Raw genomic sequence first — 16,117 nt, forward strand, 5'->3', positions numbered from 1 at the left:
AGAGAGAGAGAGAGAGAGAAAGAGAGAGAGAGCGAGAGAGAGAGAGAGAGAGAGAGCGAGAGAAAGAGAGAGAGAGCGAGAGAGAGCGAGAGAGAGCGAGAGAGAGCGAGAGAGAGAGAGGGAGCGAGAGCGAGAGAGAGAGAGAGCGAGAGAGAGCGCGCGAAAGAGAGAGCGCGCGAGAGAGAGCGCGCGAGAGAGAGCGCGCGAGAGAGAGAGCGCGAGAGAGAGAGCGCGGGAGAGCGAGAGAGAGCGAGAGAGAGCGCAAGAGAGCGAGAGAGAGAGCGAGAGAGAGAGCGAGAGAGAGAGAGAGAGAGAGAGAGAGAGACCCTAATATCAGTATCGTTATCGGCCCCCAAAAAACCCAGACACTGCTGCAGCGCAGCAGGGGAGCGCTTTCCGTTACCGCTGCAAGAAGCATTACCGAAACCTCAGCCTTCTTCTGCAATCCCCAAGCGTGCAGGCTTAAACAGATCCCGCCACTGGATATCAGCTCCAGTTATTTGTCAGTTTCCTCACGACAATGACAGGCTGTAATCCAGAGCTGTCCTTCCACACGCTGAAGATCAATACGGAGGTGCTTGAATGCTCTCATACTCATGTGTCATCACGTTCCACATCAACACAGGACGTAAATGAGAATGACACGATGAGTGACGGCTGTCGCGTAGCATGTGAGATTATGGTGACATTATGGTGTCCTCTTCTTGTAAAGTGTCACGGATGCCACTCTTTGCGTTGTGGACGTGTGTTTGCGGTGACAGACTTGATCCCATGTTGCTGTTCTTTGGTTGAGTGTCTTATAATGGCATTACTCATAATGCACTGCCACTGATGACATTACCGTTGTCCATTAGAGTGAATCTTAACCCACTTGTCTCTGTATGTATCACTCACCAGGGACACATCTAACTGTCTGTGAATAGACGTTAATGATATGGTGTCAAAAGGGTCTTGTGGTAATAAGGTCACAGTTGGCTCAACAGCTGGAGCGTGTTGATCTTTCTCTGCTGACCGTTTCAAATAAATAGCATGTAGGTGGAAACTTTGTCTTCCCAGACTCCCCAAAAATGTGGGTGTTGCAGTATTGTCAAAAAACAGTATTTTCTCTGTTTTTGTTGGTAATAATAATTAGAAGCTATTTTGCAGAGTGTGTTTATGGCCTGTCGTGAACAGCTGATTTTCACATTCTTTATATTCGGTGCATTTTTGTCAGTTCACAGCAGTGGCATAAATTAACTTTTTCTTTAAGCTGTGAAATTTGCTACCTTAAATTGATTTCCAAGGACATTTTTCCTTCATAAGGACTTTTTATTTTCTAACCGTATTAAATTTATGCATCATCTTTTAAACCAAATGTTTGCATTAAATCAATAACATCTATATATGAGATACTGTGGGCTGTTCCCAATCAAATTAAATAAGTATCAACAAAATCCGTTGCACTGCAGAAGTGCTACAGATGCTGCACATACTGTAAACCAGCATTTAGATGCATTTACACTACAACTGCATAAATAATACTATGAGATTAATGTTTTAAAGATAATACATTAATAATACGTTCAATATTAAATTAAAACCAGCAGTAGGTGGTGGCAGGTCTTAATCATTGAGTCACTGAGTAATCCATTCATCCAGTTTGTTCAAAAACTATTCAGAGAAGCACAACAGTTCTGCTGTGCCTTTGTTCAGAACTATTTGCAATGACAAAAATCAAGCAAAAATTAAGTCTAAAATGTAACTCGCAATATTCACTTTGTTTATTGAACTGTTGTAAAAAAAATCTGTATCACATTTGCGTACATATTTAGGAAAATGGCACACTTGCTCAAGTGATGTTACTTAACTATATCTTAAGATATAAGTATAAGACAAAAGCCCATATAGGCCTAGGCTTTTTGGCCCCATATATTGAATTTTGTCATTCTAACTGCATTCTATTAGGCCACATAAAGAAGTGAAAGTGTTCAATCTCAAGATTTGTTGTTTGTTTTTTGCAAAGTGAGCGACGTACTTGATAATGTCAGCTTCCACATTGTTTAAACAACAATTGCGATACTGTAGACGATACATATCACACACCCCTAGTGGGTGGCATAACCTGAATGATGAATAAAAGGTTTACTTTGCTTCTCTGTGATCAGAGTTTGTGTTGTGGCCTGGTGAAAAATAAAACCATAGACTTACATTGAAGGAGAAACCTGACACAGAAACTTGGCATGAGCTTTTTTTTTTTTTGTACCACTTTACTATCATTGGGTGTAAACTATATATGAAGTGAAAAATGACTGACATTGAGCTCTTGAATTTTATGCTATTAGTTGAATGTGATCACGGCGTGTCCTTATTTTTCCTTTCAGAAAATTCTGCAACTTCTACCTGAGAAAATCAACAGTCGATGGCAGTTTCACAGTATAGGTCAGTGCTGTTCAGACCTCATTTTACACTCACATGGTTCATGCCACACAGTTTAGCTGTTGAAATTGAAATATTGCTTACAGTATCAGTATTTCTTTGTTTTAAAGCTTAAGTGTATGGAATACCATTGAAACTTTGAACGGCCTTATCTCCGTAAAGGTGCGGCCGATCTGCACCAAATTCGGGGAATCCCTTCAGCTCAAGGAACCGAATCGAGTGTACGTCTCGAGGCCCCCTTTCGAATGAGACCACCCCCGCGTCGATAGCCCCCGGGGCCCGGGGGTTACCGTGTCCTTATTTTTCCTTTCAGAAAATTCTGCAACTTCTACCTGAGAAAATCAACAGTCGATGGCAGTTTCACAGTATAGGTCAGTGCTGTTCAGACCTCATTTTACACTCACATGGTTCATGCCACACAGTTTAGCTGTTGAAATTGAAATATTGCTTACAGTATCAGTATTTCTTTGTGCATGATTATTTATGAGTCAGTCTGTATGCGTTTTGCTGTTAAAGCAGGTTCAGGAGAGAGTCAGTGTAACCTGGTTTAATACTTTCTCAGAGAAAATAATTAGCTACAGAGAGAGTGAGAGCAGGAGGTTAATAAATGAGAAATGCAAATGAAAGGCTTCATTTTAAATGCAAATTGCTAAATGAAATTATGCGTCTCGTGGTTTCAGTCTTCCGTACAGGAAGACCCTCAAAGGAGGCAATAACCTCAATTAGAGCCCTGCGCATAGAGATGGGCAGACAGACAGACAGACAGATGCCTAGGGGAAATTCAAGCAAAAATTGATGCAACAGTGTCTAAGCTTATTGTTATTGTTTTCAGCTATATGTCTTTGCTGGGCAAAATTGTTTCCCTACACTCGCAATCCTCTCTCTGTCAGCTAAAGTATCAAAACATAGCTTGGCTTTTTAATAGATTCAGTCCACTTCCAATCTGTGTTGAAGTAGTTCCTCAGTTGATTATAAGGTGAGTCTGATCCTCCAGTGTACTGTAGCTACTGTGTGACTGTTTGAGTGTTGCTTACGATTGCCAAGCAATGCCACAACTGGCATATCAATATAAAATTCAACAGATGGATCTTTTTTTTTTTTTTTTTGAATCCTTTTTGCATTTCAAAATGCTGTCCAAGGGTTTTTGACCACTTTTTCAGCAGCATTGATTCTGGGACTGTTATTCCCATTCGGATTTTTAAAAAGTCACAGTTAAAGGTTTATAAGCAGTGAACCAAACCAACTGGCTACGAGGTGAATCACAACATAACAAACTTTCATTTGAAGCAAGTATTTTAAGGCCCCGTCCACACAGAGACGCGTTTAGCTGTATACGCATACATTTTGTATCGTATAGGCGTTTCGTCCAGACGGATCCGGCGTTTTGGGAGAGTGAAACCGATATTTTTTAAAACCGAGTCCCAGAGTGAATAAATCTGAAAACGCCACCCTTGCGTTTTCGTGTGGACAGCGAATCCGTATATTTTCTGAAACTAAAATATCGTTATAATAATCAGCCCACGTCTCACCCCTAGTCAGACACCGCTACGTCACGTAACAGCAACAAAAACATGAACAAACACTGAGCAATTGTCTTTTTATTAACATTAACACAGATTAATAAATGTATTGTTCCATGTTCGTTTGTTTCATTTGTTCGCAAGGTTTATGCGCATAGTCCAAGTCTTCTTCTCCATTTTTAGTGTATCTCTGTGGCAGAATTACAGTGCCACATACTGGTCTGGCATGTATACTACATCATTTTGTGTCGGTTTCGTGTGGATGCAGATATTTCTTGAGACGAGGAGGAAAAAAAAAATCAGATAGGGAAAGCTCTGGCTTCGTGTGGACGTAGCCTAAAAATCAAACAAAAAAGCAAAGGTACAAGATCTAGTGTGGGGAAGAAACTACAGTATAATCACGTGGTGTGTTGCAAATAACAATATGATTGAAAATGAAGCATAAATACAAAAACTATTGATGTTAAGTATGTCTAAAGAGACAATCATTTATTGCAAAATATGCATTTTTATATAAATATTAGTTTGAGAATTTTTGAAGACTGACTGTATTATGTCTTTTGCGATTATTAAAAAAAAGCAAAATGCAAAAAAAGCAACCTTCCAGCTCACAGTAGGTCTGTCTTTAAAGTGTTATAGGTTATTATTAAAAATCAATTTTCATATGGATTTTTACATATGGAAACAGACTCTTGCACTCTATACAGGTACATGGGACACCATAGCAAATATTAGTAGACACTGGTGCTTTTTTATTTTTTATTTTTTTAAGTAAAGTCTACATTATTGAGTTGTGTAATATATAAAACATTTTGGGTTGAATTCCCAGCAAAAAGAACTATGCAGTGAAAACGAGCTATACTGTTACCATGATATGACTCATACTGTGATGTAAGTCCTCTCTCAGCAGCAGGTGTCAGCCTTCAGATCGCTTCATCATAGTAACCTTTTTAATTACATTTAGTTTTGTGCATCACAAAGCAGTGTAACGATTAAATTAGTTACTGATTGTGTGCCATTTTAAACACTTTTCTTTTATAGGTTCTATTCTCAAAAAACTTTTGCACACTGGAAACTCGTTCAAGGTGAGTCGATTAATTAATCAGAAGAGCTTAAAATTACGACATACACATCTGTTGTGGATCAGTGTGAATGCAGGAGGTGGTGTTGTGTTTGTGTGTGCAGATCCGCTGTGAGGGCATGCGTCTGTTCCTGCTCTGGCTGCAGGCTCTGCAGAGTAACTGTGCCGAAGAGCAGCTTCTCATCTTTGCCTGTCTGATCCCAGGATTCCCTGCTGTACCCTCATCCAGAGGACCCTGCACACTGGACACCATCATATACAACCCCTTTTCCAACCCGCCTGACGGTAACAAACATGCACACACATTGACATAGCCAACTATGCTGGGACCCACTGTATATGAAGTGTCTTTAGCTGCTATGTACTGACATTTAATTGAATTATTTGATGCAGTGCACTTACTGTGTATATACATATTTGTACATTGTACAAATATATATTTTTTTAAAAGCCGCATGCAAATACAATGTTGTAATTAATTTATGTAATTACATCTATATTTACTCTGTTGACCCTACCCCTTAACTCAAGTTTAAACCTAACCATACCACAAACCCGTATCCCAACTCCATAGCAGCAAAAGGGTTTTGGGTTGCACTTCATTTTAAGGTGTTTTTGTTGCAATATAATTGAACAAATATGTACAGAATAGTATTAAGGGTTTACGTTACTGTAGGTACATTGTAGTTAAAGTCACGTATTATAAAGTGTAACCTTAGTCTTTTATTCCTAACCTATAGAATACCTGCATAAAGTCAACTTTATCAACTTTAGTCAACTGCTACTTTGCATATTTTGTTTGAGGTTAGATATGGATAAATCTGAAATCAGTAATATCACAATAATACAGTGTTGTGTCAAAAATAGGGCGGTCAAGTCTAATTGAAAGAAAGTATAGACATAATTATTAGGAAAATATATTTAAAAAATCCAACCAATCAGCTGAGAGCTTTTCATTTTTATGTATGATTTAGGGTGCTGCAGTGAGTATGTACTGTATTTTGTTTGACAAAAAAACGAATAGGATTTTCCATTGGCTTTTGGATTATTGCAGAAAATAAGCTCTGGAACCAGAGCTTTCTGATTCTTACATGTTTTGTTCATGCTGATAATCTTCACAAATGAGCATGACATTTATGTATTTTGAAGCCGAAATAAAGGTTGGCAAAAGCAACAGCTAAATGGAACCGCATGGTAAAAAATATAGACTTGTTTCCAAGAAGTGCTAAAATAGAGACTCATTTCCAAGTTTGGCCTACAAAAATACATAAACGAATCAACTGAACTCAGTGTAAATGCTGTACATGTACTATCTTACCTAGGGATGCCCGATATTGGATTTTTGCAGATATCCGATATTTTTCAACTCATTTTGGCCGATACCGATATATTTCCTATTGTTTGGAAACAACACCAAGTCTCTCCTGTGCAGAAATTATAAGCAAAATATTTTTAATTTTGGTTAGTTCTTAACAAGAACTTATTTGTTAGAATTAAATAAACAATAATTAAGGTTTTTTGACAGTACATTGAAGCTTTGAAAATAACTATAGGCCTAAATAAACTATATATCAATCGCTGAATTTTTTTCCCAGATAGATGCAGTTTACCCTAACATTTTATTTTAAGATTTAACATTTGTAGATGGTCTAAAGCAAGAGTTGTACAAATTCTGAAAATCTTTTAGAGCTTATGATTTGTTTAAAAAATAAAACATATTACATATTAATGAATAAATCAGTATATATAAAAACACATAAAAGTGTTATGTTTGTAATTTTTTTTCATGTAAGCTATAGCTTATTAAATACTGCTTTATTTAATCAGAAACACAGTCTAAAGGTTATTTGTGTAGGCTATTTTCCTTTTAATTTAATTAGAAGTAGGCCAACAGCGCCCCCTACAGATTAAAACTCCTTACCGAACGGGCGTTAGGACCTGGCGGAGGCTATCACTGCTGCCGCTGCTGCCACTGCATGTGCTTTTTACTCTATCACACAACGAACGCGTCTTTCTGTATGTGCTTTCACAGATTAAATGCAGCGATCCAAAACAGTCAATCTAATCATCAATCAGACAAAACTTTGCTTCAAGAATTAGCTATACTCCTGACTTGATCTAATCACTAGCACACCCTGAACACATGTGAGTTAACGCATTCCTCTTATAAAACATATACATATTAATGAATAAATCAGTATATATAAAAACACATAAAAGTGTTATGTTTGTAATTTTTTTTCATGTAAGCTATAGCTTATTAAATACTGCTTTATTTAATCAGAAACACAGTCTAAAGGTTATTTGTGTAGGCTATTTTCCTTTTAATTTAATTAGAAGTAGGCCAACAGCGCCCCCTACAGATTAAAACTCCTTACCGAACGGGCGTTAGGACCTGGCGGAGGCTATCACTGCTGCCGCTGCTGCCACTGCATGTGCTTTTTACTCTATCACACAACGAACGCGTCTTTCTGTATGTGCTTTCACAGATTAAATGCAGCGATCCAAAACAGTCAATCTAATCATCAATCAGACAAAACTTTGCTTCAAGAATTAGCTATACTCCTGACTTGATCTAATCACTAGCACACCCTGAACACATGTGAGTTAACGCATTCCTCTTATCGGCAAGACATATCGGCATAATTTTTCATATCGGGCCGATGCCGATATTTACATTTAAAGCCATTATCGGCCGATTCCGATATCAGTCCGATAATACCGTGCATCCCTAATCTTACCTGAAGTAACAAAATTAGCTTCTTATTCTTCCGTGTTCACAGTTTTACCCTTCATTCATTTTATCCCTCACCATTTACAACACATCTACTGTGTTTCTGTTTGGGAATGTCATTTTTAATGATGGCCATTAATGCTCTTGTGGCACAAAGGCACTTTAAATCTAGTATTAGAGTGTAATAATCAAATGGTGGCACAGCATCCTCAGAAAAGGAGGTCAGAGTCTGTTAAATGCTGAAAGGAATGATTTCCCTTGATGTTTCCTCTCGGAATAGATTTTATTGATGCCCTTGAACCGGTAATGACCCATTCCTTTCAAGCACTGTGGATGTGTTCATATGCATTTGAAATCAGTGAATATTCCTTTCTGTCTGTGCTGACGTGCTTTATGTCTGAATAGATTTCATTAGTGCAACACATAGGCTATTCACACTGAAGGCTGTTCAGCCTTCTGCAATGACAAAGACAGTAGTGGCAGGAACAATGTGGCACGACGCTTTGAGCTGACACAGTCCATGTGATAAAAATAAGCCGCATGCAGATCTTGCAAAAAGTGAGTTGTTCAAGTTTTTGAATAATTATTCAAATAAACTTCAAATATTATCCCAGTTTACTGTGCATTGATGACATTAAAGTATAAGCAATTTGTACATTTATACTCTTAAACATAATAATGCACACTGTAACAGACTGTGCTGCTGTTTGTTTGAATGCTCTGAACATCTGGCTCCACCAGTCGTGTGTTTTTTTGCGCAGGGACTGCATGTTGTAGGAGCATCAATAGTAATGTTTGCTGAGGCGTCACAATTTCTGTTGCTCATACTTAAGAATAAAATTTGAACGTGTATACCATTATTGTTATGTTGTGCAGCTTGCTGTGTGGTAGCGTGTGATTGTGCTCATGATGATGTCCTGTAGACATACACCAAAATATCTGCAGTGGTTCTCAAGCAGGGGACCCAATCGGAGGCCTCATCAAACTTACAGAAGTGCCTTGAGATGGCTTAAACTAATTAAAAATAAGATCAAACCAACAAACAAATCAAATCAAAATTTAAGCTGACACCATTTTTTATTTCCATTTTTTCCTCAACAGCTACCATTTTATTTAAGAACTAGAATTTTCTCGCTTTTGGAAAATGTGGATATAAGTGAATTTTAAAAGTGTAATTTCTAGATCTGGAAAACTTCTATAATGAGATCTAATTTCTTATATTATTTAAATATAAATAAGTATGATTTCTCGTAGTTATGTCAAGCTGGGTAGAAATTATTTGTGAGTAACAAATATATTTGTAGAAAAAAAAAACTTCCAAAGAGAGAAAGAAACTCAATATTTGAAATTAGTTTGCTGCATATCCAAAAAAGGATTACATACAGATATACCAGCAATCTTCTATTATTCATGTGCAAAAAATAAAGTGCTCCATGCATTTAAAACCCACAACAAACATTTCAGTCACACAGGACCTCTTCCTCATTGTCCTCTTTGGAAGAATTTCTTGGAATCATGTTACAGGTGGATTGAAAAGTGTGCAAGATCCAATTATTTGTTTATTTTTGGAAAAGGGGGAAAAATCCCATAATCACAAAAGACTAGAAAAAAATCATGTCAATTCATTGCTCAGAAAAAAAAAATGTGAACTCTGAAGAACAAATATACATACATACATAAAATAAATAAATTCAAAATGAAAATAAATACATTTAAACATAAAATGTACTTAAAAATGGGTGAAAATAAGAAACTTTATTATTACAGCAGAAGTACTAGTTATATTTTTGGGGAACTTTTTAATATAGTCTTTAACAGTTTGGCCCTTTAGAGTCAAAAAGGTTCAGAACCTCTGATCTATAGAGCAGAATAGGAGCCATCCAGAAAACCCTAGCATTGTGATGACAAGCCCCACTCAAAGATTCTTCTAGTTCATCTTTATCTTTTTTTTTTTTTTTTACAAATCCATTTGGTGCTTTCTGGATCATGAATTACACACCTCACCTTTCAGATGTTTATGAGTATATTCAGACTCTGTGTTTGTGGTTTTGTAGCCAAGATTGTGCCAGAGGAGATCAGCCCATTGGTGCCTGCTGTTCCCGGAGAGAAGGTGGCAGAAGACCACACCTGCTCTGTCCTCCAGATTGTGCTCAAGGTCATGGTTCTCCAGGTGAGACAGAGCTGCACATGTCAGTGTTTGGCTGATATTGCTTGTGGCCTGCTTTGTTTCTGTTTGAAGTCTGGATGTTGCTTATAACTGAATTGCCATGATGTAATCTGAATCAAATATTTTTATTTTTATTTTAACCCCACAGGCATCCAGCTTGGACTGGAAAAACAAAGACAGCCAAGACACAGGCTTCAGATTTCTCTTTTCCCTGTTCAAGAAGTACTACCTGCCTCAACTCTTCCCCACTTTCACAAAACAAACCAACCTCTACAAGCCACAATTAGGTGAAGAAATGTTTCTCGCTAAACCTTATTTTAGCAGCTCACATTTTACACAATATTTGGCTTAACGATGAATTTCTTTACTTAAAAGAGTTAAACCTGTGGAGCTCTTATTTTGGTATAAAACGGCAGGGAGGCTACGTTTCTGTGATAACAGAACAATAAATTTCTCTTTACAGGATTAGTAAAATGATCTGTCCACAACAATGCTGGAAATGATGGGAATGTGAATATAAAGCATAACTGCCAAACAGTGTGTTACAAAATGCATGTTAAACTGATGGGACGCATACAGTAGGTCTGTGAACCATGGCCACTCTGAGATGCTGAAAACACTGGATCGAGCAGTGTTCACCTGTAAATGAACACAGTGCTGCGCTTCACTCGGAAGCACGCAGGGTGAAAAAGCAAAAAAGCCTTTTGCAGCTTGATAAGCACACTTAGCCATATCGCAGTTTTAGTTTTATATTGATTGACAGGTGCTGTGTCAAAGCAATGGCTCAAAACGTATTTCTTGTTTTTAATTTGTATTTTCTTTCCTCTCTCTCTCACACAGATCTTCCCATTCACAGACCAAAGCCCCTCTACGTCCCTGTGACGCGTAACAGTGAGAGCACATACTGCACTAGGGATCAGTACCTGGCTCCCCGTGTGGCCTTCATCACGTGGCTCGTTAACTTCTTCCTGGAGAAGAAGTATGTGAACTCGGCCACGAGCAGCTCTAAGAACGGAGGAGAGGTCCTTCCTAAGATCATCCAGGTGGGAGGAAGCTTGATGACAGAGAACCGTCATCATACTCACTAAAATGAAATATAATTTTTCTTAATTGAAACTCATTTGGCAAGTTCATTATAGGAACAATAAAACCAAAATTGAAATTTCTGTCGTCATGTACGCACCCTCATGCTGTTTATTTGTTTATTTATTTTAGTTAAAAAAATAGTTATTTTGAAAAAAGCGCAGATGCAAAAACATTGTAAAGCATGTGTTGTTTAATGCAATATCAACTTCAAACACACTTTTTCACAAAAAAAGTTGCTTTTTTGCCATACACAAAGTATAAAGTGTGCAGAAAAGGTTGTTCTTATAATACTGTGCATCTAATAATGGCTTTTAGCTAATAGAAGCACATATTGTCCTCTATATCAGTAAGGTGCATATGAATACAAAACGGTTGGCAAAATATATTTTTCTGAAGGAAAAGTGGCAGGTTCTCTGCCATCTCATATTTGAGCGGCTTTCTCTTCTCATTATTTAACATATTGCATTACAACAATAGCCTCAGAAACTCTGTGCAAAATTGTTTGTTTATATATGTATGTACTTTTTATTTATTTTCATTTAAGTTTGTGTTTTCCCAAGGAGTGTAGACACTTTTCCACATTATTTTTTTATTATATTCTTATACATTGTATTTTATTTTAAAATGGGTGAAGTCTTAGAAATTATTATTAAATCTTAGTACTATAAACTGTATATATGTAGTTAATGCATGGAAGCTCTTTCTTCTCCCTGTGTTTGTGTTCAGACTGTGACTGCGGGCGGGATCAGTCAGGAGAAGAGCGCAGACTCTGAGCCCAACGGTCCTGTGGAACAGGAGAAGAATCACTCCAACAGCAGCACGCTGTCAGATCGCAGGGGCAGTAACTCCAGTCTGTGTAGCATTGAGGAGGAGCATCGCACCGTCTACGACATGGTGCAGTCCATCCTGCTCTCCACACGAGACAACGTCAATTTCGTCAATGAGGTCTTCCATCAGGTGCTGAGTGCTTCTGTTGCTTACATTTCACCTCATGTTCGCGTGATTTTAGGCATATTATACTTGGTTAGAGATATAGTGACCCTAAAAATATTTGGACACTTGTCCAGAGCTCGGTATTGGTATTTTTATTGTCCGCTGTCTCATAATGCAGTATGTTTTCAGATACGTAAGTGACGATATGATATGTATACAAGTATATATAATTTGTTTAAATTTAATTGAAATTCGAAAAAATCATCTAAAGATGTATATATCCTAAATATGGTATAACAAATGTTTTAATTATAATTTTAAGAAGTTAATCTCAAGTTTGTGGGTGGAAAAGCAGAAATCACAATACAGCCTAATGTTATTATTAAACTTCAAAAGCCTATGATTTAATCAAATAAATATGAGCACTGCACATTGAAAGTCAAAATGCAATGCTGTTGTGCGTTCTACAGGCTCACGGTTTCAAAGCAGTTCACAATCAATGAAAACCACGCCTTTTTGCCAGTAGATTATTTATGATCAACTATTGATAAATTATGAGTGTTTACTGTATGGTGTTTATAGTATATGTTGTAGACTGTCCTCAGAGTGCATATCATTTTATCTCCCTCATTTGTTTGAATGAGCAGCTGGAAATAGTAAAGCATAGACGTTTTCAAAATAAGAGTCCTGGTGTATTTCAGGCTTGTTTATAATTAAAAGTCCTGCATCATGCATATATTTTCCCCCCTGGTTATTACTAGTAGTTTGGTTAGACAAACTGTATCTGGCATTTTATTTTGTATGGGCTGCACAGTGACAGGAAGGGAAAACAAAGAACATTATTTAACACCTATAGTGTTTTTCAATATGTAGATTTTACCAGTAGATTTTTACACCAGTATGTATACACACACACAATTATAATACATCAATCAATTGATGATTTGTATCAGAAAATGAAACTTTTGTTCAGATGTTCTGTCTTTTGCTGCCACCGTGTGGCCAGAATCTATGTTAAACTGCTTACATCAGAAGATGTATTTATCTGTTTATTTAGATTAGGCTAATTATTACAGTTTTCATGTGAATCATAATAAAGAATTACTATCCTAGTATAACCATATGCAGTCTAAACAGCATGTTTTCTAGCATTTTATCTACAAAGCAAACTATTTTATCTCACATATGTTACAGACTAGGGGGTTTTAAATTTGGGCTCATACATCAAAAGGGATTAAAGTTTTCCGTCACTACGACAGATTTCCGTCAATTGGAAAAAATGAGTGGAAAAGAAACATGTAGCGCATTGTTGTTGTTCTGCCGGTGTTGTGCTGAATTCTGCACCCCTTCAAGATTATGCATCCCCTCGTTGAAATCGCTACCTGATTGCCTAACCCCTCCCCTACACCTACTCCTAAACCTGCCAATACTAGGGGATGCATAATCTGGCAGGGTGCAGAATTCGGCACGACACCGGCACACCAGAAATCATCCCCGCCACGGCTGCAGCTTCTCAGTGACAACATAGTGGCGCCGCTCGCATTATTCACAGTCGGATTATTAGCAGAGAACACAGAGCAGAACTTGAATTTCGGTGCAGGATTGCGTTGCTGGCCAAATGGGTGCCCTAAGCAGAATTGTATAGTTGTGCCCCTCCCCCAAATATTATGGATGTAAAAAAAACACCTACTGTAGGGGTCAAAATAGAACCTTAATAAAATATAAAAGTAAATAAATAAATTGTAATTAAATTGTATTATTTACAAATTACAATTGTAGCTCTAGACAGTTACCTATGGCTATTATTTTATTAATACAGTTGTCTGATTGATTTTATAGTCTCAAGCATTCAGAAATCACTACGATAAAACCATGGTTAATTTTTGTAAGGGTTGTGATGTCCACATGTTTTTGATGAAGAAATTATAGAGGCTGTAGCATTTCTATCACAAAAAGTTGGCCAAAAATTAAAGATTAAGTGGATATTTGAATTAGCCTAAATGTTTGGTCAATATTAAATGACTTGTTCATCCTGTAAGTGTAACAGCAGCAATTACCAGGCCTTTGGCTCCGTTTGCAGGCATTTGTAATATGTAATGTACATATATTGTTTATTTTGTATTACATTATGTATTTTAACAGTGTGAAACCATATGAAACCATATAAATATTAATTAACCAATCGTTATTGCCTCATTGTTTTATATAGTACATTTAAAGTAATTGTAAAGGCTGTTGTTGGCTTAGGTCTGTTTTTATAACCACAAAAAATATTTGTAAACTATTATTTGAAGTAGCCTAACAAAACCATGGTTAATTCCATCCATGGCTACAAGAACGATGATTTTTGGTTTTATTCGTAGTAAAACCATGGCTCATTTTCGTAAGGGAACATGGAAACTCAGAGAGAATATTAGATGCGTTGTTGGTGGTTAAATTATTACCGACATTAAAACAGGTTATTAACGTCAACAACCAAAAAAGTTTCACAGGATTAAGAATGTACCTGAAAGTGATGCACGGGCTTCATCTTTTTTTTTTTTCTTTTTCTTTTCTCGGCGCCGGATTGCTGATGTTTTCACGGGCGTAGTTGTCCATCAGTTATGATCATTTGCATTCAGCCGCAAACATGAGGCGCGAGCAGTTGCGGGCGCGGATGCGGCAATATGGCGTGTCACGTGTGCTTAGCCTACTGCATTTTTTATAATTATATATATATATATATATATATATGTATATATTAGTGGTGTCAAAATTAGCGTGTTAACGCAGGCGTTTCATTTTTTCAGTTTAACGCGTTAAAAATATTTTACGCAATTAACGCAGGGGCGGGGCTAGGGTTGGCCACCGCACTCACAACTGCTGCTTCTGTCACTTTTTCTCTTGACAAGAAGTGCATTTATTCAGTCGCAGAACGACTGAGAACGGGAGACGTTTCAGACGCGCGCTCCACTTCACTTCAGCGCCAGGTACGAGTCAAACTAGTGCGGAAACGGTACTGTGCTCGCTGTAGCCGGTATCCTTTCATATCAAAGCGCGAAATAGACTACGTGCATGCAATGTCATGGTCAGTTAAGTCATGAAGTTACCAAAAAGGCGATTAAAGCCTTAAAACTGTGCATGCATGTAATATATTTTATATGAGTCACATTTAAGAACATGTCTCTGAAATGGTTTTCAAAACTGTCCTGGAGCAGCCCAGCACTGTCTCCCTTATCTAATACACCCGATTAAACTCGTCAGCTCTTTAATAGAGACTTCAAGACCTGAAGTGGGTCAGAAAAGGTAAAAAGAGTTGAGAGAAAATATGATGCGTGTCAGATCCGCGTCACGTTCAGCAGCGGCAGCTCTTAAAGAAATAGCAGCCAAAACAACCTAATAACCAGCTGCTGTGATGTCTATTAATCAAAGGACAAAGAAAAAAAAACTTTTATAGCTTTAAGGATTCATCTATATTTAACTTAGAATTTAGTATTTGATAACTTCAATTTCAACTTCTGTATATTTCTGCTGAAGGGCAAAGGTAAATATGACATTTTTTGTAGTGGGTTTATGTGAAGATTGTTTTAAGTTCACTTAAATTAGAAGTTATTTTTTAAAGTCTAATAAATTTTAAAATTGATAGCTCTCAATTATACTGTAATGTTGAATGGCTATAGTCAATGGTTAAATATTAGTGGGGGAGGCAATTTTATAGAGAAATCAGTATTGGTATCATTGATACTGCCCTTCAGTCATAAAAAAAAAAGATGCTATTAAACAAATATTTAAAAATATACTGCCTTTATGTTGTTTGTACATTAATTTGAAGATTGAATGTGAAATTATTGCAATATAAAAGTATATTTAAAAACTTTAATGTTAGGTGGGAGTAATCACGATTCATTTCAGAAAAATTTGCGATTAATTAGTTAATTTTTATTAATCGATTGATAGCACTAATATATATATATATATATATATATATATATATAATGGTCATGTTTATATTTTTTTATATGTATATGCACTGTTAAGTGAGTCATTGCGACTGAACCTAATCATTTAAACGGTTGATTAATTCGGGAACGAAACACTGTCATGTTGCTCAGAGACGCAAAACAGTGTTGTGGCTTTGTTTGGAATTATTTTTGTTGTCGAAATAGAGCAAAAACAGGCAATATGGTGTCTAAAATGTAAGT

At 36.9% G+C, this 16,117-nt stretch overlaps 1 protein-coding gene across 1 annotated transcript in view; it reads left to right on the forward strand.

The window, feature by feature from the left end:
- LOC107687934 (ral GTPase-activating protein subunit alpha-2-like) overlaps positions 1-16,117 on the forward strand; it is a 202,091-nt gene that overhangs the window by 77,745 nt on the left and 108,229 nt on the right. Inside the window, exons 4-10 of the mRNA XM_016485423.1 lie at positions 2,361-2,418; positions 4,977-5,020; positions 5,121-5,301; positions 9,805-9,920; positions 10,066-10,204; positions 10,758-10,960; positions 11,730-11,960. Coding sequence (XP_016340909.1) covers positions 2,361-2,418; positions 4,977-5,020; positions 5,121-5,301; positions 9,805-9,920; positions 10,066-10,204; positions 10,758-10,960; positions 11,730-11,960 — 972 coding nt within the window. The remainder of the gene's footprint in view (positions 1-2,360; positions 2,419-4,976; positions 5,021-5,120; positions 5,302-9,804; positions 9,921-10,065; positions 10,205-10,757; positions 10,961-11,729; positions 11,961-16,117) is intronic.

This window comes from Sinocyclocheilus anshuiensis, unplaced genomic scaffold (genome assembly GCF_001515605.1).
Source record: "Sinocyclocheilus anshuiensis isolate Anshui unplaced genomic scaffold, SAMN03320099.WGS_v1.1 scaffold421, whole genome shotgun sequence".
Lineage (NCBI taxonomy): Eukaryota > Metazoa > Chordata > Actinopteri > Cypriniformes > Cyprinidae > Sinocyclocheilus > Sinocyclocheilus anshuiensis.